We start from the raw sequence: 27,942 nt of genomic DNA, 5'->3' as shown, positions 1-27,942 counted from the left end.
TGGCACCACCGTCTTTTTTTTCCCATATTGGGCCACCTACTGCCTTCCGTCTGACAAGAGTGCCATTGTTGCGCTCCTCCACGTCAGATCTGGTTGATGGAGGCAAGTAGGAGGGCATGTAGCGGTTAGTGAAGGGGAGCAGGTCTGTCTATTGACCGAAGGTAGTCTTCAGGAGGAACACATGCATCCTCGACACCAGCGATGGACGAACTCTCCACCTGAAGCTTCAAATCCAGTGGCTTGTCGTTGGATCCAAAGGTGGCAATGGCAATCCAGTGCATGGGCTCGAGATAAGATAACCCCGCCTCTAGGGGGACGGCGGGGAGGCAGAATGGCATGTGGGCAATGTTGGTAACAGAGTACCGAATAAGGAATGAGGCGTACATGGAGACAGGGATCTCATCGGTTGCCCATGAGCTGGAGTAGTCCTTGTAGAGCTCATCGATGGGAAGGGGTGGCCATCTTGCTTGAGCGACAAATAAAGGACGCATGGTCACTTTTGTCGATACGAAAATACCACCAGTAAAATATGATTCTTGTACAATCTTGTCTTGCATGATTATTGATTGGTCCATGAAAACATGTTAGGCTCACATGCAACAGAGATTGGGATACATCATACGCTCATCGCAAGAGATTTTATTATATGTATAGCCGCGTTCCATGTAAAAAATCGATATGAAGACGTACAAGTCGTACATAATGACACTATACCGGCCTTGATATTATTATATTTTCAATTTGGTACGTTTACAATGCGATCAAATAGTTTCGATTAACCTTTAGAGTCTCTTTGAATCACATAAATAAAAAAACGAAGGAATAGGAAAAACATAGGTTTCTAGCAAGAATAAGTGTAAAATAAAGGATTGCAAAAACATACGAATAACCGTTTGATTGGGCTGTAGTAAAAACACATGAATTCGAGGAGAGATAAAAGACTCAAAGATGCTTTCAATGAGATTCGACCTCATAGTATTCGATTTCCTCCAAAAAAACCTAAAAAAAAGTTCCTCCAAAACCTACATAGGAAAAGGCATCTCATAGGAATTTCATAGATGCCATAGAATTCATTCTTTTGATTTAAATGGTTATATAGACTCTCTAAAGTTTCTATGAATTTCCTTTGAATCAAAACGACATTATTTCGTAGTAGTACAGTTATGTCCAGATTAAGCATTGATGGAGAGTGACGGTGAACACGATATTTGTCCTCACATCGCCATTGTATTGTACTTGTCCCTTTCTCCAACATTACAAGTGCACAACTGAACACTAAAACGTGATCATCGGATGACATAAACAAATCGCAGAAACCCCCGAAAATCCTAGCCGTACAACGCCCAGAATCGCCATGATTGATCCGATTGCCTACTTAAATTACAAATCCACCACCCACACACAGGGGAGACGCGATGCGACGCCACGCCTCGCTCTCTTCCTCCACGCCATCAAGCTAGTGCATCCTCACACAACATCACCATTGCAGGGAGCCTTCACCTTTAATCAGCACCAATGGCGGGGAGTGCAGTGTTGAGGCCTAGCGACGGCAATGTATGCTAGACCTAGCACCACCGTATTTTTTCCCCATATTGTGCCACCTACTGCCTTCCATCTAACAAGAGTGCCATTGTTGTGCTCCACGTCAGATCTGGTTGACAGAGGCAAGTAGGAGGGCATGTGGCGGTTAGTGAAGGGGAGCAGGTTTGTCTATTGACTGAAGGTAGTCTTCAGGAGGAACGCATGCATCCTCGACACCAGCGATGGACGAACTCTCCACCCGAAGCTTCAAATCCAGTGGCTTGTCCTTGGATCCAAAGGTGGCAATGGCAATCCAGTGCATGGGCTCGAGGTAAGATAACCCCGCCTCCAGGGGGACGACGGGGAGGCAGAATGGCATGTGGGCAATGTTGGCAACATAGTACAGAATGAGGAATAAAGCGTACATGGAGGCAGGGACCTCATCGGTTGCCCATGAGCTAGGAGGAGTCCTTGTAGAGCTCGTCGATAGGAAGTGGTGGCCATCTCGCTTGAGCGATGAATAAAGGACGCAGGGTCACTTTTGTCGATACGAAAATACCACATGTAAAAGGAAATCGCTATGTGTACGATAAAATTAATATGATTCTCATACAATCTTGTCTTGCATGATTATTGATTGGTCCATGAAAACATGTTAGGCTTACATGCAACAGAGATTGGGATACATCATACGCTCATCGCAAGAGATTTTATCATATGTATAGCCGCGTTCCATGTAAAAACTCGATATGAAGACGTACGAGTCGTACATAATGACACTATACCGCCCTTGATAGTATTATATTTTCAATTTGGTACGTTTAAAATGCCATGATAAAATAGTTTTGATTAACCTTTAGGGTCTCTTTGAATCACGTAAATAGAAAAAACGAAGCAATAGGAAAAACACAGGTTTCTAGCAAGAATAAATGTAAAATAAAGGATTGCAAAAACATAGGAATAACCGTTTGATTGGGCCGTAGTAAAAACACATGAATTTGAGGAGAGATAAAAGACTCAAAGATGCTTTCCATGAGATTCAACCTCATTGTATTAAATTTCCTCCAAAAAACCTAAAAAAAAGTTCCTCCAAAACTTACATAGAAAAAGGCACCTCATAGGAATTTCATAGATGCCATAGAATTCATTCTATTGATTTAAATGGTTATATAGACTCTCTAAAGTTTCTATGAATTTCCTTTGAATCAAAACAATATTATTCCGTAGTAGTACAGTTATGTCCTGATTGAGCATTGATGGAGAGTGACGGTGAACACAATATTTGTCCTCACATCACCACTGTACTGTACTTGTCCCTTTCTCCAACATTACAAGTGCACAACTGAACACCAAAACGTGATCATCGGATGACATAAACAAATCGCAGAAACCCCCGAAAATCCTAGCCGTACAACGCCCAGAATCGCCATGATTGATCCGACTGCCTACTTAAATTACAAATCCACCACCCACACCCCACACCCACACACAAGGGAGACGCGATGCGATGCCACGCCTCGCTCTCTTCCTCCACACCATCAAGCTAGTGCATCCTCGCACAACGTCACCATTGCTGCCTTCCGCCAGTGGTAACGGGGAAGGGAATGGTCCCATTAGGGAAAGGCAGGGAGCCTTCACCTTTAATCAGCACCGATGGCGGGGAGTGCAGTGTTGAGGCCTAGCGACGGCAACGTATGCCAGACCTAGCACCACCGTCTTTTTTTCCCATATTGTGCCACCTACTGCCTTCCATCTAACAAGAGTGCTATCGTTGTGCTCCTCCACATCAGATCTGGTTGACAGAGGCAAATAGGAGGGCATGTGCGGTTAGTGAAGGGGAGCAGGTCTGTCTATTGACTAAAGGTAGTCTTTAGGAGAAACGCATGCATCCTCGACACCAGCGATGGACGAACTCTCCACCCGAAGCATCCAATCCAGTGGCTTGTCATTGGATCCAAAGGTGGCAATGGGAATCCAATGCATGGGCTTGAGGTAAGATAACCCCGCCTCCAGGGGGACAGCGGGGTGGCAGAATGGCATGTGGGTAATGTCGGCAACATAGTACCGAATGAGGAATGACGCATACATGGAGGCAGGGACCTCATCGGTTGCCCATGAGCTGGGAGGAGTCCTTGTAGAGCTCATCGATGGGATGTAGTGGCCATCTTGCTTGAGCGATGAATAAAGGACGCAGGGTCACTTTTGTCGATATAAAAATACCACATGTAAAAGGAAATCACTATGCGTACGATAAAAGTAATATGATTCTCGTACAATCTTGTCTTGCATAATTATTGATTGGTCTATGAAAACAAGTTAGGCTCACATGCAACAGAGATTAGGATACATCATACGCTCATCGTAAGAGATTTTATCATATGTATAGCCGTGTTCCATGTAAAAACTCGATATGAAGACGTACGAGTCGTACATAATGGCACTATACCGGTCTTGATAGTATTATATTTTCAATTTGGTACGTTTACAATGCCATGATCAAATAGTTCCGATTAACCTTTAGGGTCTCTTTGAATTACAGAAATAGAAAAAACGAAGGAATAGAAAAAACATAGGTTTCTAGCAAGAATAAATGTAAAATAAAGGATTGCAAAAATATTGAAAAAAATATAGGAATAACCATTTGATTAGGCCGCAATAAAAACACATGAATTTAAGGAGAGATAAAAGACTCAAAAATGCTTTCCATGAGATTCTACGTCACAATATTAAATTTCCTCCAAAACACCTTAAAAAAAGTTTCTCCAAAACTTACATAGGAAAAGGCACCTCATAGGAATTTCATAGATGCCATATAATTCATTCTTTTGATTTAAATAGTTATATAGACTCCCTAAAGTTTGTATGAATTTCCTTTGAATCAAAACAAAATTATTTCGTAGTAGTACAGTTATGTCCTGATTGAGCATTGATAGAGAGTGACGATGAACACGATATTTGTCCTCACATCGCACTGTACTATCCTTGTCCCCTTCTCCAATATCACAACTACACAAAGTGATCATCGGGAATCGTCATGATTGATCTGATTGCCTACTTAAATTACATTTCCGCACCCACACCACACACACACACACATACACGGAGACGCGACGCCTCGCTCCCTTCCTCCTCCTCTTGTCTGATCCGACGCCGTCGCCGGAGCAGCTGCGGGAGGGATGGACGACGACGACGGCGGGATCCAGGAGGAGCCTGCACCGCCCCCGCCACCCCCGCCTCCCCCGCCGCCGCTGCGGAGGCTCCTGACGGCGACGCGGTCGGGTGGCTCGAGGTGGGTGGACGGCAGCGAGGTCGGCTCGTCCGAGTCCGCGCCGTGGTCGCTCGACGGCGACCGCTCCCTCCGCCTCTCCGTCGACTCCGCCGCCTCCGCCGGTGGCGCCAGCGGAGGCGGAGGCGGAGGCGGGCCGCTCTCGCGTGCGTCCTCCGGCGCGTTCCGGCGGCGCTTCGGGAAGCAGCCGAGGCGGGTCGACTCCCTCGACGTCGAGGCCATGTCCGTCCGCGGCGCGCACGGCCACAGCAGCAAGGTGAATCCCTGGAGGAACCTTGGGGGGGATCATTTCACTGTTGGTGAATACCTTTTCGCAGAGTGATTATATTGACCATTTCTTGATTAGATAGGGAGGATCACGCCTGATGGGATTGATCACCGAATGTTTATTTTGATTAGTAAATGTTTTGATTTCGTTTGGAATCTGGGAAACATTTTGCTATATCTGAATGGTAGTATTGCAAGGATCAATGGGACCTCTGAACCTGATGATGTGATTGACTCACTCCTCTTGATTGGCTGCTGCAACCTGAACCACAGGAGATATCAATACTGAGCACCGTGGCGATGGCGTTCCAGACCCTCGGAGTCGTCTACGGCGACATGGGCACGAGCCCTCTCTATGTCTTCAGCGATGTGTTCAGCAAGGTGCCCATAAAGTCCGAGGTCGAGATTCTTGGAGCGCTTTCTCTGGTCATGTACACCATCGCGTTGATCCCTTTCGCAAAGTATGTCTTTATAGTTCTGAAAGCTAATGACAATGGAGAAGGTATAGCTCTGTGCCATTTTGACATCAGATATGTAGAGCCAATCATGTGAACTGCCTGTCGGTTTGATGTTCTCTGAATTTGTTGGCTTACTGATTGTGTTGTTACATGATTTTTCAGGAGGCACTTTCGCGCTGTACTCACTGATCTGCAGGTATGCAAAAGTTAGTCTGCTTCCGAATCAGCAACGTGTGGATGAGGATATTTCTAGCTTTAGGCTTAAGTTGCCTACCCCTGAGCTTGAGCGAGCTCTATCTGTCAAAGAATCCCTTGAAAAGAATCCAGTCTTCAAAAACATTCTTTTGTTCTTGGTTCTGATGGGAACTTCTATGGTAATCGGGGATGGCATTCTCACTCCATCGATGTCAGGTGCTTCACGAACAAAAATGTTTCCTGACTGTAGTAACAGAGATTCTGCTATCTCCACCCACATTTTTCTTAATTGTTGATCCAACCATTCTTTTTTACTTTTGTTCAGTTATGTCTGCTGTCAGTGGTCTGCAAGGTCGAGTTCCTGGATTTGGGACAGGTTTGATGTTCTGTATGCCTTGCTAAATATCACCGATTGAAATTTGCTTATATGATACATCATTAACTCATTACGGAAGCATTTAACTGATGTTTTATATACTTTCTGAGGTTACAAGACGTGTTTTTTCTACGCAGATGCTGTTGTAATCGTTTCGATCCTGTTTCTTATACTATTGTTCAGCGTACAGAGGTTTGGAACTGGGAAAGTTGGTTTCATGTTTGCTCCTATTTTGGCACTGTGGTTTATTAATTTGGGAACCATTGGAATTTACAACTTGGCTAAATATGATATATCTGTTGTGAGAGCATTCAATCCAGTGTATATCTATTTATTTTTCCAGACGAATGGTATAAAGGCATGGTCAGCTCTTGGTGGTTGTGTCTTGTGCATCACAGGTAAATCCTTACTCAAGCAGCAATATTATCAGTTTAGGTTGTCTTTTCATGTTTAATGACAAAAGTGACAACTGCCAAATTTTACATCCACACTAATTGTTGTCCTCAAGAGTCAGTAGTTTACAACTCAGATACTTAGTAGTACCAAGACTCTACAAAGGAGTATCATGATGGATGAAAATATCCCTTCTGAATTAATGTGCAGCTATCTCTGTTTATGATTTGATTTTGGATGAATGCATCCTGAACCATATTTCCTGTCACTCATTCAATATTTCTGAATCGATCCTGCCAGTTATGTGTAATTACTCCAAAAGTCTGAAATACCATTTTTCTTGAGTGAATCATTGAACACTAACACTGAGTGATTGTGCTGCATTCCAGAAATATTTTATTGCACTCATTTGCCTTTTTTTTAATTGTAGGAGCTGAAGCAATGTTTGCAGATCTGGGACATTTCTCTGTGAAATCAATACAGGTTAACACATTAACAAGATCAACAATTGAGTCATTTTTTTCTGATACTCTTGTGTGTTTTGTGTGATACTTGCCAATCTTTTTTAATCAAGACATAAATTTTGTTATCTTTTGCTTGTTCTAGGTAGCATTCACAGCTGTGGTATTCCCTTGTTTGCTTATCGCTTACATGGGCCAAGCTGCATATTTGATGAAATATCCATTTGCTGTAGAAAGAATATTTTATGATTCTGTACCAGGTAAAAATTCCATCTGGGCTGGTCATTGTTATTATCACTCTTAACAATTGTCTTTTCCTGTTCCATTGTGTAACTCAAGTTTTCTGTCTGCAATGCAGAAATTCTTTTCTGGCCAGTATTTGTGATTGCTACACTTGCTGCTATGATTGCCAGCCAAGCTATGATATCAGCAACTTTCTCTTGCATAAAGCAGGCCATGGCTCTTGGTTGCTTTCCTAGAATTAAAATAATTCATACATCCAAGAAAGTCATGGGCCAGATTTACATTCCTGTTATGAATTGGTTTCTCATGGTCATGTGCATCATCATTGTTGCCACTTTCAGGAGTACCAACGACATTGCCAATGCTTACGGTCAGTAATTTGGTCTCAGGGGATTATTCAATACATATATTTTTTTAATTGAATGCAGTTTATCATAAGCAGTCATCTTGGCAAATGATCCCTCCCAAAATTTCCACCCTCAAACTTGCTATATTATAACATCCATAATCAATTTATAAAAACTACTGTTGCAATTGTGACCAACCTTTGGAAATGGTTACAATGCACTGATGAACAACTTCCATTCCGTTCTGCAATGTCAAATACTTGTAGTGTGTTGCAATGCTAGCATCTATTATTTTCCTCGGCAACTGTCTCATTATTGCTGATACTGATTTTCAAAATATTTTCAGGTATTGCTGAAGTTGGAGTTATGATGGTTAGCACTGCACTGGTTACGTTGGTGATGCTTCTTATATGGCAAACCAATTTGTTCCTCGTTATGTGCTTCCCTGTTATTTTTGGTTCTGTGGAGTTTGTTTACTTAACAGCCGTTCTGTCAAAGATACAAGAAGGAGGATGGTTACCTCTGGCTTTCTCATCATTGTTCCTCTGCATAATGTACACATGGAACTACGGAAGTGTGTTGAAGTACCAGAGCGAGATGCGTGGGAAGATTTCCCTGGACTTTATCCTTGACCTGGGATCCACGCTTGGCACAGTAAGAGTTCCAGGGATTGGTCTTGTGTACAATGAGCTGGTCCAGGGAATTCCGTCGATCTTTGGCCATCTTTTGGTCACACTCCCAGCAATGCACTCTACGATTGTCTTCGTTTGCATAAAGTATGTTCCTGTCCCATATGTCCCATTTGAAGAAAGGTTCTTGTTCCGAAGGATTGGCCAAAAGGACTACCATATGTTCCGTTGTGTTGCACGGTATGGTTACAAGGATGTCAGGAAAGAGGAACATGGCTTCTTTGAGCAGCTTTTGGTTGAAACCCTGGAGAAATTTTTGAGGAAGGAATCCCAGGAAATGGCACTTGAAGCAAGCGCAATGGCAGTAGAGCATGACGATGTTTCTGTTGTATCTGATATCCCTTCATCTCCTGTTGAGGCTGGGGATCTACATGTTCCACTGCTTTCTGATCAGAGGCTGGGTGATGGCACCCAAACATTCATCACTGAAGGCAATACACCTGTGCTTCCCACGAGTTCCATCTCAGAAGAAGACCCCAGCTTGGAGTATGAGCTGGAGTCACTGAGAGAAGCCATAGCTTCTGGATTCACATACCTCTTGGCACACGGTGACGTGAGGGCGAGGAAGGAATCGTTCTTCACGAAGAAGTTCATCATCAATTACTTCTACGCGTTCCTCAGGAGGAATTGCAGGGCTGGAACCGCAACCTTGAAGGTCCCTCACTCGAATATTATGCGTGTTGGGATGACATACATGGTGTGATTGGGGCTTTGCAAGATTATGTGTTAGTGCTGCAAGATTGTTCCTTTTTTTTTCTTTCTTTCTTTTTTACCATGTATTGGATGGAATCGTACACCAGCTGCTAGTTTTAGGGGCTGTACTGCAGTGATGAGCAAAATCACTACTGCTGCTGGCCAACTGCTCAGCATTTTAGTCCGCAGAATTGGCCTTATATGTGCTCACTTTTCAGTGAATTTGTGCCAAGTTGTTTATGTGGTATTCATGGAGATTGTATTTGTAGCAAGAGCAATGCAATCTGAGTTGATCTCTGCCACCCTGATAAGTTTTATAACTTCAGTTCTGAATATAAATTAGTGATCTTTACTAAAAAGAACATCTTCTGTATCTGGGAGGTGGCACATGTAGATGAATTTTGATCTGATTTCAGGTAGGAAACTAGATGGAGCATTCAGATATGTTTACTTTTGGTTTAGAGTTCAAGACAAGAATAATGCTGATGCTTGGGCCTACTGAACATGCAAACCTGACATTATGTCAAACCTCTCAATTAGGAACCTGTATTGTCAATCAACCCTCAAAAGCTGCATAGTAACAACTGCTTTTTCTCCCTTGATGAGAGACATCCATCCCCAACATTCCCTCAGATCCACTCATCCATGTGAATATATTATGTCACCTACAGTACATGTCAGAACATATTGCAGCAATCAGAGTTGCAGCATCCTAATTTTACAGGACATCAGAACATTTATCATCTTTGTTTCCAACATGATGCTACTTTGGTTCCAAAATATAAGAATTTATTGGTTGTTCAGCAAATAGTACTAAGGTTAGGTCAAACAATTCTTTTTTATAGTTACTTGAGTTATCAAATTTTGAATTACTAAGATTCCCTTTGTAACAATCTGATTGGCTTAGGAATCATTACAACGATTAGAACCATAAGAATCAGTTTAGAAATGCTTTACATTGTAGTACAAAATTTGAATTCTAAAAATTCATATATTTTGGAACGGATGGAGTAGGTGACAGCGAATATATAAAAAGGATAGACTAACCCTAAATATCTAGCAAGACATCTGAAGGCCATGACCAAATGTTTGGCAGCTCTATGTCCCACTGCATTATTTCCTATTTTCCCTGCCCCTTCCAACTCAGACCCTGATCAAACTGAGCACTGAGAGCAGAGCCTACTACTACTACTGCCTCTCTCTGTCAAAACATTATCCCAAGATTATCCTAGAAAGCACTAAACAACACTATCGGCATCAAAAGAATTGCCCATTATTGATGGCATGGCAGTGGTACTGTCTCTCTTGTGGCCTACTACTCCTCAAACAACACTTCATGTGCCTCCTCCAAATACATCTGCTCTTTTGTTTAGTTTGCCCATGAAGTCAACTCTGCTCCAAAACTCATAGCAAAGGGTTCACAAAACCAAATAGGAGTAACTCACAAAAACCAGACCAAGGCAGTTTTTTCTGATTTTCTTTTCCAAAAATTGCTTGAAAGCCGTTGACTAATTCATGAAATCCAACCAAATGTTATAAAACTTTAAAATCTAGTTTGATTTTTTTTTACTTAACCGAAAAATCGAACGGTTTGTGTTCCTGAGCGGCAAGTTGGTTTTAACCAACCGCTTTTCATTGGTTCTGTAAACCTTGGTTCAAAGTGCAACACCTTAGGCCAAAACACTAGACATGGTTTTCATAAAGTCCACATCATCAAGAAACTAGTACTAGACACTACTATTCCATACTTAAATTTAATGCTCTTTATCTCACATGATGTCTTGGATGTTGTGTAGAAACCATGTCTCATGCAAGACATGGTTCCCTTCTCTTTCCTCATTTATTCACTTGCCACATTATTTTTCATCATAGGTATCACCTTATTTAATGCTATGGACACCATTCTAGTCAATGGGTTGGGAATGGCCTTACCGACATGCTGTGCTATCTGCCTCTGAAGAGCACTATCATAATGTGGATGCAATGAATAAAAGAAGAGCCTAAAAGAAGTAATTAAACATGGGATAAGATTGTTTAGTTAGTATCACATTATAGCATGAGTGCATGTGGTTAAGAGTTAATGACCTTTGAGGATTTTAGACCCCTAGCATCAGTTGACGAGGCATGGACCTTTGGTTCTCCGAGGAGATATATTCAGAAGGTCAGATTAAGAAATGTGACTACCTATGACTAATCACATGAAGGGAAATAATTCACATTCAACAAATTTTTACAGTATATTTGTACGGATGTGAATAAATAATTAGGAAGTTCTCCCACCGTATATCCGCTTGTGAATATAGAGAACGGCTTTCTATCCATAACTTGAACAATGACGTACTCCCTCCGTTTCAGATTATAAGACGTTTTAACTTTGGTCAAGGTTAAACTGTTTTAAGTTTGACTAAGTTTATAGAAAAATATAGTAATATTTTATAATACTAAATTATTTTCATCAAATCAATAATTGAATATATTTTCATAATAAATTTGTCTTGGGTTAAAAATATTACCATTTTTTCCTACAAACTTAATCAAACTTAAGGCAGTTTGACTTTGACCAAAGTCAAAATGTCTTATAACCTGAAACGGAGGGAGTATATAAATATAATTTATTTACTTTTATAGCCAAGGAGTTGTAGAAATGATCATGTTTGAAATTCATAAAAAGGTTATTGAGAGTGGGCCACACTGCTTGACCTAGGTTATTAATTAATTAGTAATTACGATGAGATCACATGTACTTATCTTGTGTTTAATGGGTGATAGAGACTTTAAGCAAATAAACAATTTCTTTTTGGAAGGTGAGAATCAGTACAGTTTTTATTTATAACCAAGGGTGACCTGGACTTATCTGGTTGGATGCAATCGACGCCGTGGCGTGCGTGGTCGGGCAGCTGCACGCAGTCGCCGTCACGCGGCGCCAACGCCAAAATTTCCTATTGGGAATCACTGTGGTGAACAGTGTATTTCGTTGAGGGCAAATTTTAACCCGTGAAAACTAAATCCCACAATGCACCAAAGGATGTGCCACGTCTTTAAAATAGTATTAACCGTAGGATGCTAACAGTGAAATGACATACGCCGTTGGATAAACATAGATTACAAAATAAAGATGTTGGCAAATCTTCGGGGCTGTTCAGATTGTAGCCAAAATAAGCCTTACTAAATTTTGATAATGCTAAAATTTTATCAACTTACCAAAATTTTAGCAGGATTTATTATGTATTTATTAAAGTTTGACAATAAACTAAATACAGCCACTTTTTTGACAACTTTGTCAAAAAAAAAAAGGGAAAAAAAGGATAAGGTTGAAAATGACGTCAATCTGAATAGCTATGGAGGCTTCTAAAGTCCAAATCCAAAATAGATAAATAGGTGAGAAGAGAGATATGCAATACTATAGGACTCATCTTTTCGCTTATGCTTATGCTTATCTGCCAAAATTTAAATTTTCAACCTTAAATTTGGAGCTGATTTTAAGTTTTTTCGTCGATGTTTATTTTTCAGCCTTTGCTTTTAGATCGCCAAGAACACGTATATAAAAGTTTTATTCACAAATTATTTTTCGTTTGCAAATATGTCGTTTCGAAACGATGGTTCCGTATGAGTATGAGCACATATGTCAATGCAGTTCTGTAATTTGATCCTTCTATAAAATTTATTTTACATATAAGCCCTTAATTTGATATATCTTGATTTCTCAAAATGGTTCCATTGTACTACTATACCTTCCCAATATATAAGAAATTTAGAATTCGACACGGGTATTAAAAGATAGATAAAATTAAATGATAGAAGATTACGATTGATTAAGATGAGTAAGTAGCTTGAGAAATTAACAGGTGGAATGTTGTGATTGGTTATTTACTCAACTTTTTATGAAAAAATGTATAATAGGCGGGTTAGAGTCACGTGAATGTGTGACTTCATGAATGTTGTGATTGGTTATTTACTCAATTTTTTATGAAAAAAAACAAGTATAATAGCCAGGGAGCCTGGGCCTATGTCGGTTGATTGAGTTAGCTGACCGACAAATAAACCAAATAGGTTTATGGATGTATATGAGATTTGGTTTTTAAAAGGTCCATAAATAAATATGAGATTTGTTTTTCATATGGTCGATTGATCCCTGTGAAAAGGGCATATTAAACATGCCAACGCTAATCATGAAATTCCCAGATCCCACATTAAGAAACTTATACTATCTCAACGGAAAATAATTGGACACCACTAAATTTTACATACACATCTCTATTCACGGCTATCATTTGAAAAATACTAGTACTTCTTATTACTCCGCCCATCTACAGATATAAGAAATTTCTAAATGATAGGTGTGGTCTTTTACCAAACAAGTAAACTCTCCGGGGTACCAGAGTAATTCCACCTCAATTTTAAACTCTACTAAATAACCTAGGACCAATTTTATTTGTGGACGGATGGAGTACATAGTTTAGGGCATCATCAATGTATGTTTATCAAGTGGTAGTAAGGTGGGACCCACAGAACTAGGTTAGGTTATAGTTATTTCTACCTCTTACAATATATGGATAGTAAGATATGACCCACATGTAAAGCAACGATTGGATAGAAGAGAGAGAGAGAGTGAGAGTGAGAAAGAAGAGAGTTTAATGTTTTTTATGCTTATTACCAGGTAGTAGTGCTATTGCTTGGTATAGTTATTACCTGCTCTACTACCCATCTCCACAATGGTAAAGTAGGTAGGGGTCTTACTACCCACTTTTCATCCACATTGTAGATGCCCTTACAATATGACATACGAACAGGCTGCATTACAACTTAAAATGAATGTTATACGAACACCTATTTTAACAACCTAGGTGAAACCCCGCGCGTTGTTGCGAGAGTTTAGTATGATAATAATAAGTAAAATAATATGTAAGATAGCTAGACAACATAAGATTATATAAGTTAATGTGATTTATGATAATTTAAATTTACATAATATGTATACAATGATGATTCAAATGTAAAGGTAAGGTTATATGAGTTTATGAAATAAGAAAAGTATTGAGATAGTTTGGATCGTAGATTAATCATCTAAAGGCTAAAAATAATTGAGGTGGATTAATAAGAGAAGAAAATAAGAGAAATAATTTAGACCATAGATTAATCGTTTGAGCACTAAAAACAATTAATGTGATATGGCTTAATGAGAGAATAGAGAAATAACATTAACTAAGTGATGATAAACTAAATAGGTACATAGCAAATTATAAAAAATAATGAAGATGTATATTGAAATATTATGTGAATTATGTGGGATGATGATTTAACATGCTTGCATTTTAAAAGCTCTAAAATTTAATAAATTATAATATTATGGATAATATAGTATATTTGCATGATATTTAAATTTAGTGATTGTTAGTGGATGATGAGATGATTTGGTATCATTGCATGTTAAGTTTTAGGAGTTAGTGGATTATAACTTTATAGTAAGCTAGGATTACTATAAATAACATTTAAAATGTTCTACAAAGGAAGATTATGGTCGCGCAAATGCACGACTTAATAGGCTAGTATATAACATGATAATTAGTTCAGCGTCAAACTACCCTGCTAGGTTAAATTAGTTTCCACTAATCGAGAACTGAGAAATAACATGACAAACCTGCAAATGACCAGACTACCTAATTAGTGATTATTTGCCATAAGAATTACTGATGGTGTGGTGATAGATTCATAGGTGCATGACTCTCATCATCCAAGTTTAAATCTAGTGATCAAATAATACACAAATATGTAGTTTTAATAAGATTTTAGTAAGATCGGGGAAATGCCATCGGTCTCCGCTCTTTCGTGTGATAGGGAGCGCACCCTCTAGTGTGCATGCATGTCTCATGTACTCCCTCCATCTATTTTTAATAGTTATATTTTATCTTGGCACAATGAATAAGGATAAGTAATTCTACTTATCATCCATATATTTAAACATGTTACTAGTTATTCCTCGTAAACAAGCGATTCATTAATATTTGCATTTCTCGATGCCCATTAAGCCAATCTTGTGTGGAAGAATGGAGAGTCGTATTAAATTCGAGAAAGTAATTAAGAGGATAGGTGGTTGGATTAAAATACGCCTATCAAAAGTAATTTTTTTAGATTTAGAAATATGCATATCAAAAATAGATGAAGAGAGTAATAAAAAAGGAAGATCTGTTTTTTTGTTTAAACAAAAAACAAAATTATTAGCTACAACGCTGCATACCTACCTAGTACCAACAAAAAACGGAAGATGTAACTAGTTCCATTATCAAAAGAAATAAAGCATTAATCATATAAAAAGCAATTCTCCCTATGCATGTGAGGTTGATCCCTATGAGTGTTCATGACTGTACATGTATAATTTGGGAAGGTGGATGTTCCAAAAAGCAACTTGTGAGTATTAAGAGTCAAGTAGCTTCTAGTATTAGCTATACAAAGTTAAGAGATCTCAAACAGGATCATAATGTGGTTGTATAAAGTCAATTTAATTGGATTCGTTAGGTCTTGGATTTGGCAGTACCAATATTTAATCACACTGTTTAGGGTATGGCGGTATGCACGTTTGAAGATACTCCCTCCGTTCTTATTTAATTTTCTATAAGTTTCTTCATCAAGATTAAATAAGACTTAACTTTTTTATATTTCGTTTAATGTAAGTATGTAATGAAAAAAAAATTGCAGACTTTAACTCCCCCGCATGCATGAGAAACGAACAATTAACTACTCCAAAGGCTTGCATATATGCATGCAGATTCAATTTACATGTGTAGATACAATAACGCTACATGTCAAACGAAGGAGTTAGATAGGGTTTGAGCAAGTTTAAAAATAGAGCTAACCGCTAGCTCTAAATTAACATGTACTCATATTTCTCATATTAGGTTATGGATTAGCTATGAGGTTATCTTTATATTTCTCATATTTCTTTCTCTCACTTATGTACTTAAGCATTTATTTTAAAACACGTCTAGAGTTAGCTTTTGCGCATAAAATCTATCCTCCTTAGACTGAGTTCTTATCCCAGGTTTCCCAACTCATCTCCCTCGTTTTTCGCGCGCATGCTTTTCAAACCGTTAAATGGTGCGTTTTTTAAAAAAAGTTTCTATACGAAAGTTGCTTAAAAAAATCATATTTATCTTTTTTAAAAGAAAAGTAGTTAATACTTAATTAATCGCGCACTAATGGACTATTCCGTTTTCCGTGCGCACTGTTTCCGCTGGGAACACGATCAACCGAACACAGCCTTAATTTTTCCTCTTCTTTATATAAGTTTATAGGTGCTTATAGTTTATTATTAACCTTGCTTTTATGTGATGATTAAGGCCATTCCCAACCCAATGACTAGGATGGTGTCCATAGCATTAAATAAGCTGCCACCTAGGATAAAAAATGATGTGGCAAGTGAATAAATGAGGAAAAAGGAGGAAACCATGTCTTACAAGACATGGTTTCTACACAACATCCAAGACATCATATGAGATAAGTAGTATTAAATTGAAGTATGGAATAGTGGTGTTTGTATTGGAAGAGTAGTGTTTAGTATTAGTTTATTGATGATGTGGATTTTATGAAAATTATGTCTAGTGTCATGGGTTAGGAATAGTTTATTGATGATGTGGATTTTATGAAAATTATGTCTAGTGTCATGGGTTAGGAATGCCCTGACTTGGAAACTCTAAAAATTTTAGTTATGTGATGATTAAACAAGAACGAAGGAGATAACACTGTTACTTTTGCGAGTGTCAAAACTGGAAAAGGGTGAAAGTTCCACTGTCGGCCAAAAGTGCGCTCCAGCTGTAATTTGTGGGACCCGACGCATAAATCCTAGTGCCAGCCCACAGTCTCTGACACGTGGCTCCCACTCAACCACATCGATCGGCCACGTGTTAGCACTAGTCCATGTGACAAATTGGGGACGATGAGCTGGTGGAGCTCCACTCGCTGTGGCGTGGGCCCCACTGCTCAACCAGAGTTTATCCATTCATTCATGACGCTTTCGCCATCAGCATTAATTTGGTTTTGTGTAGTACTACTATCCTTCCATTTTAAATTAAAATTATTTGATTTCTAGATTGTTTTTATGATTTATCACAAAACGAGTTAGGCCATGTTTTGATTCAAACTTTCAACTTTTTCGTCAGATCAAATGTTTGAACACATGCATGTAGCATTAAATGTGGACGAAAAAAAACTAATTGCACAGTTTGCATGTAAATCGCGAGACGAATCTTTGGAGCCTAATTACGCCATGATTTGACAATGTGGTGCTACAGTAAATATTTGCTAATGACGGATTAATTAGGCTTAATAGATTCGTCTCGCAGTTTACAGGCGGAATCTGTAATTTGTTTTGTTATTAGTCTATGTTTAATACTTCAAATGTTTGTCCGTATACTTCAAATAAATTTTGGCACACGAACTAAACACACCCTTAATTTTCGGTACTCTTCTAACCTCAGCTTCATAATCGAGAAGATTCATCACTTCAATAGCTTCTGCCTCACATACTATTATTTGGGGAGCATTTTGATTTCTTTCTTTGCCTTATTCATTATGAATCAATTAAGTTTTTTAGGAAATAGAGAGCTTTATTGATTTAGGTAAGGAATCAATTTATTTTGGAGGAGATGGAGTAAATATTTATAGGCCAGCTCTTTTATCAAACAATTAAATTATTATTTTTATTTGACAGATATATGCAGCTGTTATTTGATATTTTCACAATTAAATTAGTTTTTTATAATGACAAGTTAATTAGTTTTACAGATATGTTGATAGCTAATTAAATTATACTACGAAGTACACGGCGTTGTTAACTTTTGACGTAACGTCCGATTATGTATTTTATTAAAAAAAAATAGTGTAAATATGCATAAATATAAGTCATGCTTAAAGTTTTTTAATGATAAAATAAATCATAAACTCATATAAATTTAAATATGGTTAAATATGTATGTCGAAAATTTAATACTATCTTCTGCCAAAAAAACACAGGAGGGAGTAGTTCTTTACATGGAGATATGTATGGACACCATCGTTTGGTGGCATATTTGTAAACGAAAAGTAATTTGTGAATAAAACTTTTATACACGTGTTCTTAGTGATCTGAAAGTAAAGACTGAAAAAAGAATTTCGATGAAAAAACCCAAAATCATCTTAAAAATAAGGTTAAAAATTTAAAATTTGGTTGATAAGTATAAACATGAGCGAAAAGATAATGTCTATAATACACTACTACACTTATAATTAAATTACCTGACGACCAAGCCAAAGATTGCCTACTCAAAACCAAGAGAGAATGTCAACATCGGAGATAACAAATCAAAATCTGAAGATATGCAGATAGGCTGTATCTATGATGCCTTTTTGCTCTGTTGCGTTGATCACAAAATGGATTAAACTATGGCAAGCTGTCATTGTTTTCTTCAATTCTCGTTTGGATAAAGAGATATATATGGCTTGCTGCTTATATTAAAAGCAGGGTAAAACACAAGCTGTCATTGTAGCTTCATCACAGGAAGTCAAGAACTTTTTAACTTTTTTTCACTGAACGCGCGCCGTTATGCACCGAGATATTTATGCTACGATGTAATGAGGAGATGTTAATTTCTAATTAATCATCGCATGAGAAAGCTAGCCTGAAACCTGCAGCTCTTTTTAACGATTTTCTGATGTGCGCTGCTGTTTCTTGATGTCAACGACTAGCTCCGGTTTTTAGCCGTGCAAAATCCTCATTGAACAATGCTACTTAAAAAAAAGGTACATCCTTCTTAGAACTTGACTTAGCTTTTTATGGTACGCAAAATAATATAAATTATTTGCACATGAATAATTAAATATTATTTATTATAAATTTTAAAATAAGTTTATTTTTTTTTGAAAAAAAACTATTATTAAAAAGTTTTTTAAAAAACATTGAAAAGTGTGTAACGGAAAACGGGTAAGTTGTGATTTGAAACTGAAGAAAAGAACCGAACTTACTCGGAGATAACAAATCAAAATCTGAAGTTATTGTAGAAATCTAATCCGTCTTATTTTCAGAAAGAAACAGAAATTCAATATGTTATCACTCTCATGTGAATTGACACCTTTTTGCAATATGTTATGAATGAAGCACATCAATTAATCTCTAGAAATTTCATAGAAATTCCAAGCTGGAGGTAATACCACTCCACTGCATATTTTTTTTCAAAGTTTAGGTCCAGCTTAAGAGAACAAAAATTATCTTTCAAACGGTCATTACGGATGCAAGCGGAACGGGCAAACGGGTTTTTTTAGTCCGCTTATATCACTTCTAGCCTATTTTTTCTTCTAAATTTTGTACTACCATGTGAGAAATGAACTAGCAAGCGAGTTTTTATGCAGGTAGTGGGACTACCCACTTACATCCCTAACGGTCATGGCGTAAGAAGCTAGGATAGTATATATATATACTAAACTTCTCATCCATCGATGTTAATAAAAACTACTACATCACAATTAATAAACGAAAGGAGAACTTTCTTGTCTTGTGCATTTCAATAATTAAAGGATAGTAAGAAGCACACAAGAAATTGTGCTCTTGAGACCCCTTGTGGTTTCAGTTCACTGTAAAATCAATGGAAAATGACGTCTCCTGGTTCAGAAGGCACAAACCGTGTGATCCATGGATTCAGGGTTTATTCAGTTAGCATATTCTTAATCATCAGATAGTTAAACACAAGCATGTATGTGTCATCTAGTATGTACAAATCACACAGAAGTAGTAATTACAGAGATGGGGGCAGTGGCCTAATTGGTCTGAACATTCTGCAAAAGAAAGATTAGAAAAGATACATGTCGCTGTTACGTGCTGAATCGATCTAATTGCCCCAGTTGTAGTGTCCAAGTAGATAACCATCTTTGCTAACTAAGGATAAGATAAGTTATTCTTGAGATACATGACAGCTAAATCGCCACGTATCCCATGTCTTTAGACCTAAGACCAGCACAGTAGACAACATTAGCCTTCACCTGAAAATTATCGCCTTTTTATGTCGTTTCTTCTTATCCCATATATATGCACGAAATCCAAAAGATTTTATTTGTGATGGAGGTTGAATTAAGTGAATGAAAATATAACCAAACGACTAATTAAGTTTTTAGAAAACTATGTTTACAGAAATGGAGAAATGTCACCCTTGCTTTGGTCATAAATATTAATATTTAGTCAATCATTTAAAGGTTTGACCATCAATTCGATATTAGAATAAGGCCGAGGCCAAGTTTAGTTCATAATTTTTCCTTCAAATTTTCAACTTTTCTATTACATCAAAACTTTACTACACACATAAACTTCCAGCTTTTTTCTTCAAACTTTTAATTTTAGTCAAACTTTTAATTTTAGTGCGGAACTAAACACAACCTAAGTTTATAAAATCTAATAAGTTTATGACATACAGATGATTTTAAAATTTTGACCAAATTATGTTCTATGTATCATATATTTATAACCGGAAAAAATATTTATTTTATAAAAGCTCATAGGGAATAAAGAGAATAAGTCTATGTAGAATTCGAAAAAAAAAATCCAACTTCTAGTTAAAGATATATTTTTTAAAGAGAAACTATCGAAAATTTATACGGATGGAGTGGTCAGATAGCTCAATCATATCCAGACTTTATGCTTAGACCTGCTAACTCTAAATGACAAAATGTCTCAAGTTGACCACCCAAGATAATCAAAGGATTAATAGATTAATGGTCTACATCAGTTAGGATGGGGTGAACCTATCATGAACTCGATCATTCTACATTTTTTTAGATCAAATCGTCCTATCATATAAACGGTGACCTGCTCCGTTGCCAAATCCGCGCGTAAACTTCGAAATTGGATACAACGCTATAGTATAAAAATATTCACAGAAACGACGACGGGATTCAAGGTCAAGTCCGCGCGTAGACTACAAACAAAAAAAAAAGATATAAAAAGGATATTTTTAACTTAGAACTGAGATCATTTCTAACGTAAGTTGGGCTTTGATCATATCAAAATAACCACCTATAGTTTTAAGTTCTAATGTCGACTTGTAAAATTTTGAGAGTAATTACACCATCACATCTTTTTTCAAAACACAATAAAACATATGTGTCACAGTAAAACATACTTCCTCCGTTTCATAAGATTTTCTAGCATTGTTCACATTTATTTAGATGTTAATGAATATAGCCATATGTATGTGTTTAGATTTATTAATATCTATATGTATGTGGGTAATGTTAGAAAGCCATATATTGTTAAACGGAGGAAGTATGTCTATAAAACATATGTATCTATAAGTAGTATCTAAATGCACACTCATCTATACTACTATTTTTTTATGGAAACACATCTATACTATGGTTGTTCACAGTGAATCTGTCATCCTGTCATCCCATTTATTTCTGTTATATTTTTACAAATTACCACTTAAAATTTTCCGTATTAAAAATCAAATCAAATGCTAAGTAACTCATTTCCTGAAAAACATATTTTATTTATTATAATATATTTTTTATTCGTAGCAAAACACGAACATTTAGATACTACTTATAGATACATAAAAAAAACCTAACAATTTTCAAACCTATTTATAATGGTGTATGTATTCGGTTTCTTAAGAAAAATAAGCTGTATGTGCGGGCGCGCGAAATAAATTGTGCACCTATGAAACCAGGGTTCCAGAGGGCTAATAATTAGCCATCCGAAATCTTGTTATTTAATAGTATTAAACGTAGATTATTGATAAAACCTATTACATAACCTCTGGGCTAATTCGTAAGATGAATCTAACTAAGTATATTAATTCATATTTAGCGCATGATTACTGTAAGCATCATTGTAGCAAACCATAGATTAATTAAGCTCATTAGATTCGTCTCGTAAATTAGCTTAGAGATTATGAAATGGGTTTTATCAGTAATCTAGATTTAATACTACTAAATAGCAAGATTTTGATGGGCTAGCCTTTTAGATCCATACAAGGCCCAGAAAATACATTGATCAATCGATTAGTACTAAGTATTATTCATATACTTATCGGGAGAGAAAATAAAAAGAATTAGAAAAAAAGTGAGCAACCTTATCCGAAGTGGCAGGCACGTGGATTAGCAATACCACAGGGGCAAAATCGTCATTCTCCATCCCCGTTGCAATCCATCAAAAGGAAAAGAAAAAAAAAAACCTCCGAATCCACGAGTCTTACAAACATTTCTTCTCCTCTCTCTCTCTCTCTCTCAACTCCACCACATTTGTCTGTGTTCTTGCTGTCTCTTCTTCTCCTACTTCCTCTACTCGATTCGAGGTTTGGCTGCTGCTGCTGTTGCTGCTGATAGTGGTGGTGGTGGGTGGGAGCAGAAGCAGAAGCAGAAGAAGGAGGCAAAGAAAATCTCGAGGAAGGAAGCAGAAGAAGCAGCCAAGAAACGCCGCCATCTCATCTGGATGCGCTGAATCTATCTGCCGCGGTGGAGGTGAGAATCGGTCGCTCTCCTTCTTGATCCCCCTCCGTTTCTGCTCTTGACTTGGTTTTCGCCTTGTTTGGAAAAAAAAGGGTGTTTTTTTTTTGGGTGTCGAGATGGGGATTAGTGGAGGAAAGGAACGATCTTGGTCCTTTGGGGTTTTAGTTTTGATCGATTTTATGTTCTTCGCCGATTTTTTTTTTGTTCTTTTACGCCATTAGTTTTGCCTGCAGGGGAATTGATGTGGTTTTAGGCGTTGGGTTGGGGGATGAAATGTTGGTGTGCACTGAAAAGGGGGCTTCTTTTTTTTTTCTTTTTTGCTACTGCTTTTTTTTTTTTTTACCTGAGTGCACTTAGTGCTTATCATTTGCATTTACGTGTAGCAATTGGCAGTTATCTTAACTGCAAGAGGGGGAAAAAAGGTAGCACAAATCTTTTAGCCGTCATGCTATTGCCATGTAGTGGTATGAACTGTTTGTGATTTATATCACCCTTGTTATTTAACCCCAAGAAATGATCTGGATGGTAGACTCATTCCAAAAGAAATTATTCAAGGTGAGATGATATAGGTAGTTCTGGGACAACATCTCTGGGTAGCCCTTAAAGTTCATATCATATCAAGAGCATGAAGTTATAAGAGTAGTTCTTCTCATCTGACTGATGTGTGATATGGTGACGATTGAGTTTTTGCTTGTGGTCTCACAATTATGGGCAATTTTAGGGAAGTAGGCAGGTGATGTTGTCTCCGGGACAATTTAATTTCCCGGATATAATTCATGGCACATTGAATTCAATAATTCAAGTAGTACCTTCTTGTGGTATGACCTTGGTCCAGTTAGGTGTGCTCTCAGGATACAGCTCACAGCCACACCGAATGGTAGTATTTTTTTTTATTTTTTAGATAATGGAAGCTTTATTGAACTCAGTCAATAGTATATCAGGCATAGTTGTTGTCCTGTGAGAGACTGTAATGGAGCATGCAAATAGAATGGACTTTTGGACAAACACTGATCAAGTTAATGATAATGCCAGTTGCATTCAGGACAGTATTTCCGCTGTAGGATGGATGCAATTTGGATAGATTAAGTTTCCTTTGGTCACGTTGCTCGTCTTTGGTCTATGCTAATATGTTTTAGGATAGATTCACTGGGTAGGTATTGAAGTTTCTATAAGCTGGTTCCATTGACTTAATTGCAAGTTCTGTATGCCAGGTAACACTGGTAGATACATTTTGGTATCAAAGGTAACATTATACTATAGTTATATGCCTATATTTATGATTGGCTAGAACTTAGAAGGGGAAATGATTAGATTGCATGTTGTTTGTGTCATGCTAATGGAAGGTGGTGGTCCTTGAATTCGTACTTTTGTGTTATTTTGGTAGGAGAGTGTGGTTCAATGTTCTTAAATGATGTTTGGAGTGGATATTTGTGGTCCTAAACAAGAACTAGATGTGCTTCATTTTGGATCTTTGGAGAGCTCATTGTCATGAAAAAAAAAAAGAGATGTTTCCATTTACAGTGAAAGAACAGTTTACATGTCGGCACATCTTTTCCCCTGGAGCAAATAAGCCATTTGACACAATAAGTAAATTGTGATTAGCAGTCTCTTTATTCTTTATCACCTATACATCCAGTGGAGAATTTTGTTCCATGTGCTCTCTTGTGGGAACTAATTTTATTTTGGTGTTCAAACATAAATTCCCTGAAAATTGACTAGGCAGTTTTGTGAGCTTCCATGCAACTATTGAGAATGGATAGCAGTTATGTATAAAGTTAGTTTTTCAACTTAGATAAATTGACCTGCACAACTGGCAGTGTGCTCTAGGCTCTAACATACTACATAGATTTTTTTTTGAAAGGATACTACATAGATTTTTTATCCTTCAAAATCCAAAATTCGACTTAAAAATACATCTTAAGAAGCTTTTATGGTTATGTTTGCCTTGTAACACTCAATGGTTCCAGCTTTGTTGTAATTAGGATCCACCATATTGAGGCTTGTTTTTAAAAGGAATTCTTTTTTGGTCTCTGTTTTGATAGTCTATATCACGTGTCATAGTTTTGTGATATATAATTAATATTTTAGTTAACCAAATAATTTACATAGAAATGAGCTTACTAGTGTTTCTGCGTTCGATAAAATAACTATGGCTTCATCATAATATTTTTGTAATTTAATGCCCCTGCTAGAACATGTATTTATTTCAAAGGACTAAAATGTATTCTTTGATGTTTTCTTTGTTGCAAAAGGTTGTGGAATCATGGTTTCAAAGTCATATACAAATCTTCTAGATATGAGTGGTGAAGATGTGTTTGACTTTCAGCAACCATTTAGATCGCTTCCTCGTTTTGTGACTTCCCCAAGCATCACATCTAATCCTGATTGGGATACAAGTAATGCTGATGATTCAGTTGGTCCTGCATCTTGCTGTGTAAGGAAAATAATCGTCTCCAACTTTCTTCCACTAAACTGTACCAAAGATGAAGCTACTGGACAGTGGTCCTTCTCAATGGATGACAATCAACTTCTTGTTCAACTTAAAGATGGATTTCCAATGGAGAGCGAAGTTGTTTATGTGGGTAGCTTGAACGCTGAAGTTGATCCTGGTGAGCAAGATCAACTTTCACAGAAACTTTTCAGAGAATACAAATGCATACCTACTTTCCTCCCAGCTGACCTCCAGCAGCAGTTCTATCATGGATTCTGTAAACAACAATTATGGCCACTTTTCCATTATATGCTTCCTATTTGCCTCGACAAAGGCGAGCTCTTTGACCGCTCTCTATTTCAAGCCTATGTTCGGGCAAACAAAATATTTGGTGACAAAGTTATGGAGGCCATCAATTCAGATGATGACTGTGTGTGGGTTCATGATTATCACCTCATGCTTCTCCCAACCTTTTTAAGAAAAAAGCTTCATCGCATCAAAATTGGTTTCTTCCTTCACAGTCCATTTCCCTCCTCTGAAATCTATAGGACACTGCCAGTAAGAGATGAAATTTTGAAGTCTCTTCTGAATGCTGATCTCATTGGCTTTCAAACATTTGACTATGCCCGCCACTTCCTTTCATGTTGCAGCAGATTGTTAGGCCTTAATTACGAGTCAAAACGTGGTCACATCGGTATAGAGTACTTTGGCCGTACGGTGAGCCTCAAGATCCTTGCTGTGGGTGTACATGTTGGTCGTCTTGAGTCTGTGTTGAGGCTGCCTGCCACAATTAGCAAGGTTCAAGAAATTGAGCAAAGATATAAGGGTAAGATGGTGATGTTGGGTGTAGATGATATGGATATCTTCAAAGGGATCAGTCTAAAATTGCTTGGCTTGGAATTTCTTTTGGAGAGAACTCCAAAGCTAAGAGGGAAGGTTGTCCTTGTGCAGATTATAAATCCTGCAAGAAGCACTGGAAAAGATGTGGAGGAAGCAATAAATGAAGCCGTCTCTGTAGCTGAAAGGATAAACATTAAGTATGGTTCTGCTGAGTACAAGCCTGTCATCCTTATCGACTACCCCATACCTTCTTATGAGAAGATTGCATACTATGCTGCATCTGATTGCTGTATTGTAAATGCTGTGAGGGATGGGATGAACTTGATACCGTATGAGTATACTGTCTGCAGGCAGGGAAATGAGGAGATTGATAAGCTCAGAGGTGTTGATAAGAGCTCACATCACACAAGCACACTAATTGTGTCCGAGTTTGTTGGTTGCTCCCCATCACTTAGTGGTGCTTTCAGGGTAAATCCTTGGAGTATTGAAGATGTAGCTGATGCATTATATAAAGCAATGGATTTGACTCAATCAGAGAGGAAATTGCGTCATGATAAGCATTATCGCTACGTCAAAACTCATGACGTTGCTTACTGGGCGCGCAGTTTTTCCCAAGATCTAGATAGAGCGTGCAAGGATCACTATAGCCGAAGGTGTTGGACCACTGGGTTTGGTTTGAATTTTAGAGTCATTGCTCTTTCTCCTGGATTTAGAAGGCTATCTTTGGAACACTTTGCTTCTTCTTATAAGAAGACTAATAGAAGGCTGATATTTATGGATTATGATGGCACCCTTGTCCCCCAGTCATCAGTCAACAAAGTTCCAAGTGCAGAAGTCATTTCTATCCTTACAAGCTTATGCAATGATCCAAAGAACTGTGTGTTCATAGTCAGCGGAAGAGATCGTACTACCCTAAGTGAGTGGTTTGCTTCATGTGATAAGCTTGGTATTGCAGCTGAACATGGCTATTTTATCAGGTGCTTAAGATCATAGTATTTTTTTTCATATATATACACCATTATGTAATTTTCCCAGTATTCAGAAGCCTGAACACATGTTGACTGATAAACTGTGCTTGTTCTTACAGGTGGAACAAAGAAGGTGAATGGGAAACAAGCTCCTCAGCTCAAGATTGTGAATGGAAGAACATCGCCGAGCCTATCATGGAAGTATACAAGGAAACAACCGATGGGTCTTCCATAGAGACAAAGGAGAGTGGGCTAGTTTGGCATTATCAGGATGCAGATCATGACTTCGGTTCATGCCAGGCGAAGGAGCTAGTGAGTCATCTTGAGAGGGTGCTGGCAAATGAACCTGTTGTGGTTAAACGTGGTCATCAAATCGTAGAAGTTAAGCCCCAGGTTTGTATCGCTCAGATTTCTTTTCCCGCAACCATTTGACATATTTTATCTTGCACATGCTTGTTGAGACTTGCAGTACCTGAACAAATACATCATTCATTCATTCACTCTTACAGGGTGTTAGCAAGGGGATTGCTGTGGACACAGTCATTCGGATGCTAATCAACAACGAAAACGCACCGGATTTTCTGATGTGCATTGGTAATGATCGATCGGACGAGGACATGTTTGAGAGCATCAATGAAGCCGTCTCACGTTCTGTGTTTCCTACTGCTCCGGATGTCTTTGCCTGCTCTGTTGGCCAGAAGGCTAGCAAAGCGAAGTACTATGTGGATGGGTGCAGTGAGGTGATCAGATTACTCAAGGGTGTAACCGCCATTACACCCCGAAGGGAGGTGATCAGCCAGAGTCAAGTAACATTCAGGGATATACTTGAGGTTGTCAGCTGAACCATGATCTGTTACATTGTATCTATTAGCAGCGAAAACGCGGTCAGCATGATATTGTCAAATCACCAAGGACCACTACTCGTCATCGCGAAAACGATGAAAACTGCCCAGGGTTCGCAATCAGGTAATCAGCCACCATGAAGCATCGCCATCAACGAAACAAAAACTAGTAGTTTTGATGAACTTGCAGGCAATTCTGATTGGGGGTAAAAACAAAAAAAGAAAAGAGAGGCTCCTGCAAGAGCCTTGCAGGAGGAAGGAAAGACATGAATGTACAGCTCTTGGCTTGAATCCAACATTCTCTTTTAAGAGTCTAGTTTAGAACTTTAGATTTGCATCATGTATATGTATGTCTGTTGGAAAAAGTACTTTGGAAATGTGGTGCTCTTCTTCTGCCATGATTCATTGGCGAGGAAAAGGATGTTTTCTTGCATCGGTGACGAAGTGAGGGTCACCGAATTGTTA

At 38.1% G+C, this 27,942-nt stretch overlaps 2 protein-coding genes across 2 annotated transcripts; both read left to right on the top strand.

Annotated features, from left to right (window-relative positions):
• The first annotated feature begins 4,584 nt into the window (after positions 1-4,584).
• Positions 4,585-9,281, top strand: LOC127784636 (potassium transporter 23). Its single transcript, XM_052311981.1, has 9 exons — positions 4,585-5,063; positions 5,348-5,576; positions 5,695-5,943; positions 6,053-6,103; positions 6,241-6,501; positions 6,927-6,979; positions 7,103-7,217; positions 7,316-7,570; positions 7,894-9,281. The coding sequence occupies exons 1-9, from the start codon at positions 4,698-4,700 to the stop codon at positions 8,937-8,939; spliced, it is 2,625 nt and encodes an 874-aa protein (XP_052167941.1). The 5' UTR covers positions 4,585-4,697; the 3' UTR covers positions 8,940-9,281.
• A 12,860-nt stretch (positions 9,282-22,141) lies between these two features.
• On the top strand, positions 22,142-27,942 carry LOC127784268 (probable alpha,alpha-trehalose-phosphate synthase [UDP-forming] 10). The gene is made up of 4 exons (XM_052311463.1): positions 22,142-22,408; positions 24,649-26,644; positions 26,755-27,028; positions 27,145-27,942. Exons 2-4 carry the CDS (start codon positions 24,660-24,662, stop codon positions 27,475-27,477), a joined length of 2,592 nt encoding a protein of 863 aa, XP_052167423.1. The 5' UTR covers positions 22,142-22,408; positions 24,649-24,659; the 3' UTR covers positions 27,478-27,942.

The sequence above is a fragment of the Oryza glaberrima genome, chromosome 9, assembly GCF_000147395.1.
Source record: "Oryza glaberrima chromosome 9, OglaRS2, whole genome shotgun sequence".
NCBI classification, from domain to species: Eukaryota; Viridiplantae; Streptophyta; class Magnoliopsida; order Poales; family Poaceae; genus Oryza; species Oryza glaberrima.
This window is presented reverse-complemented; position numbering and strand designations above follow the sequence as displayed.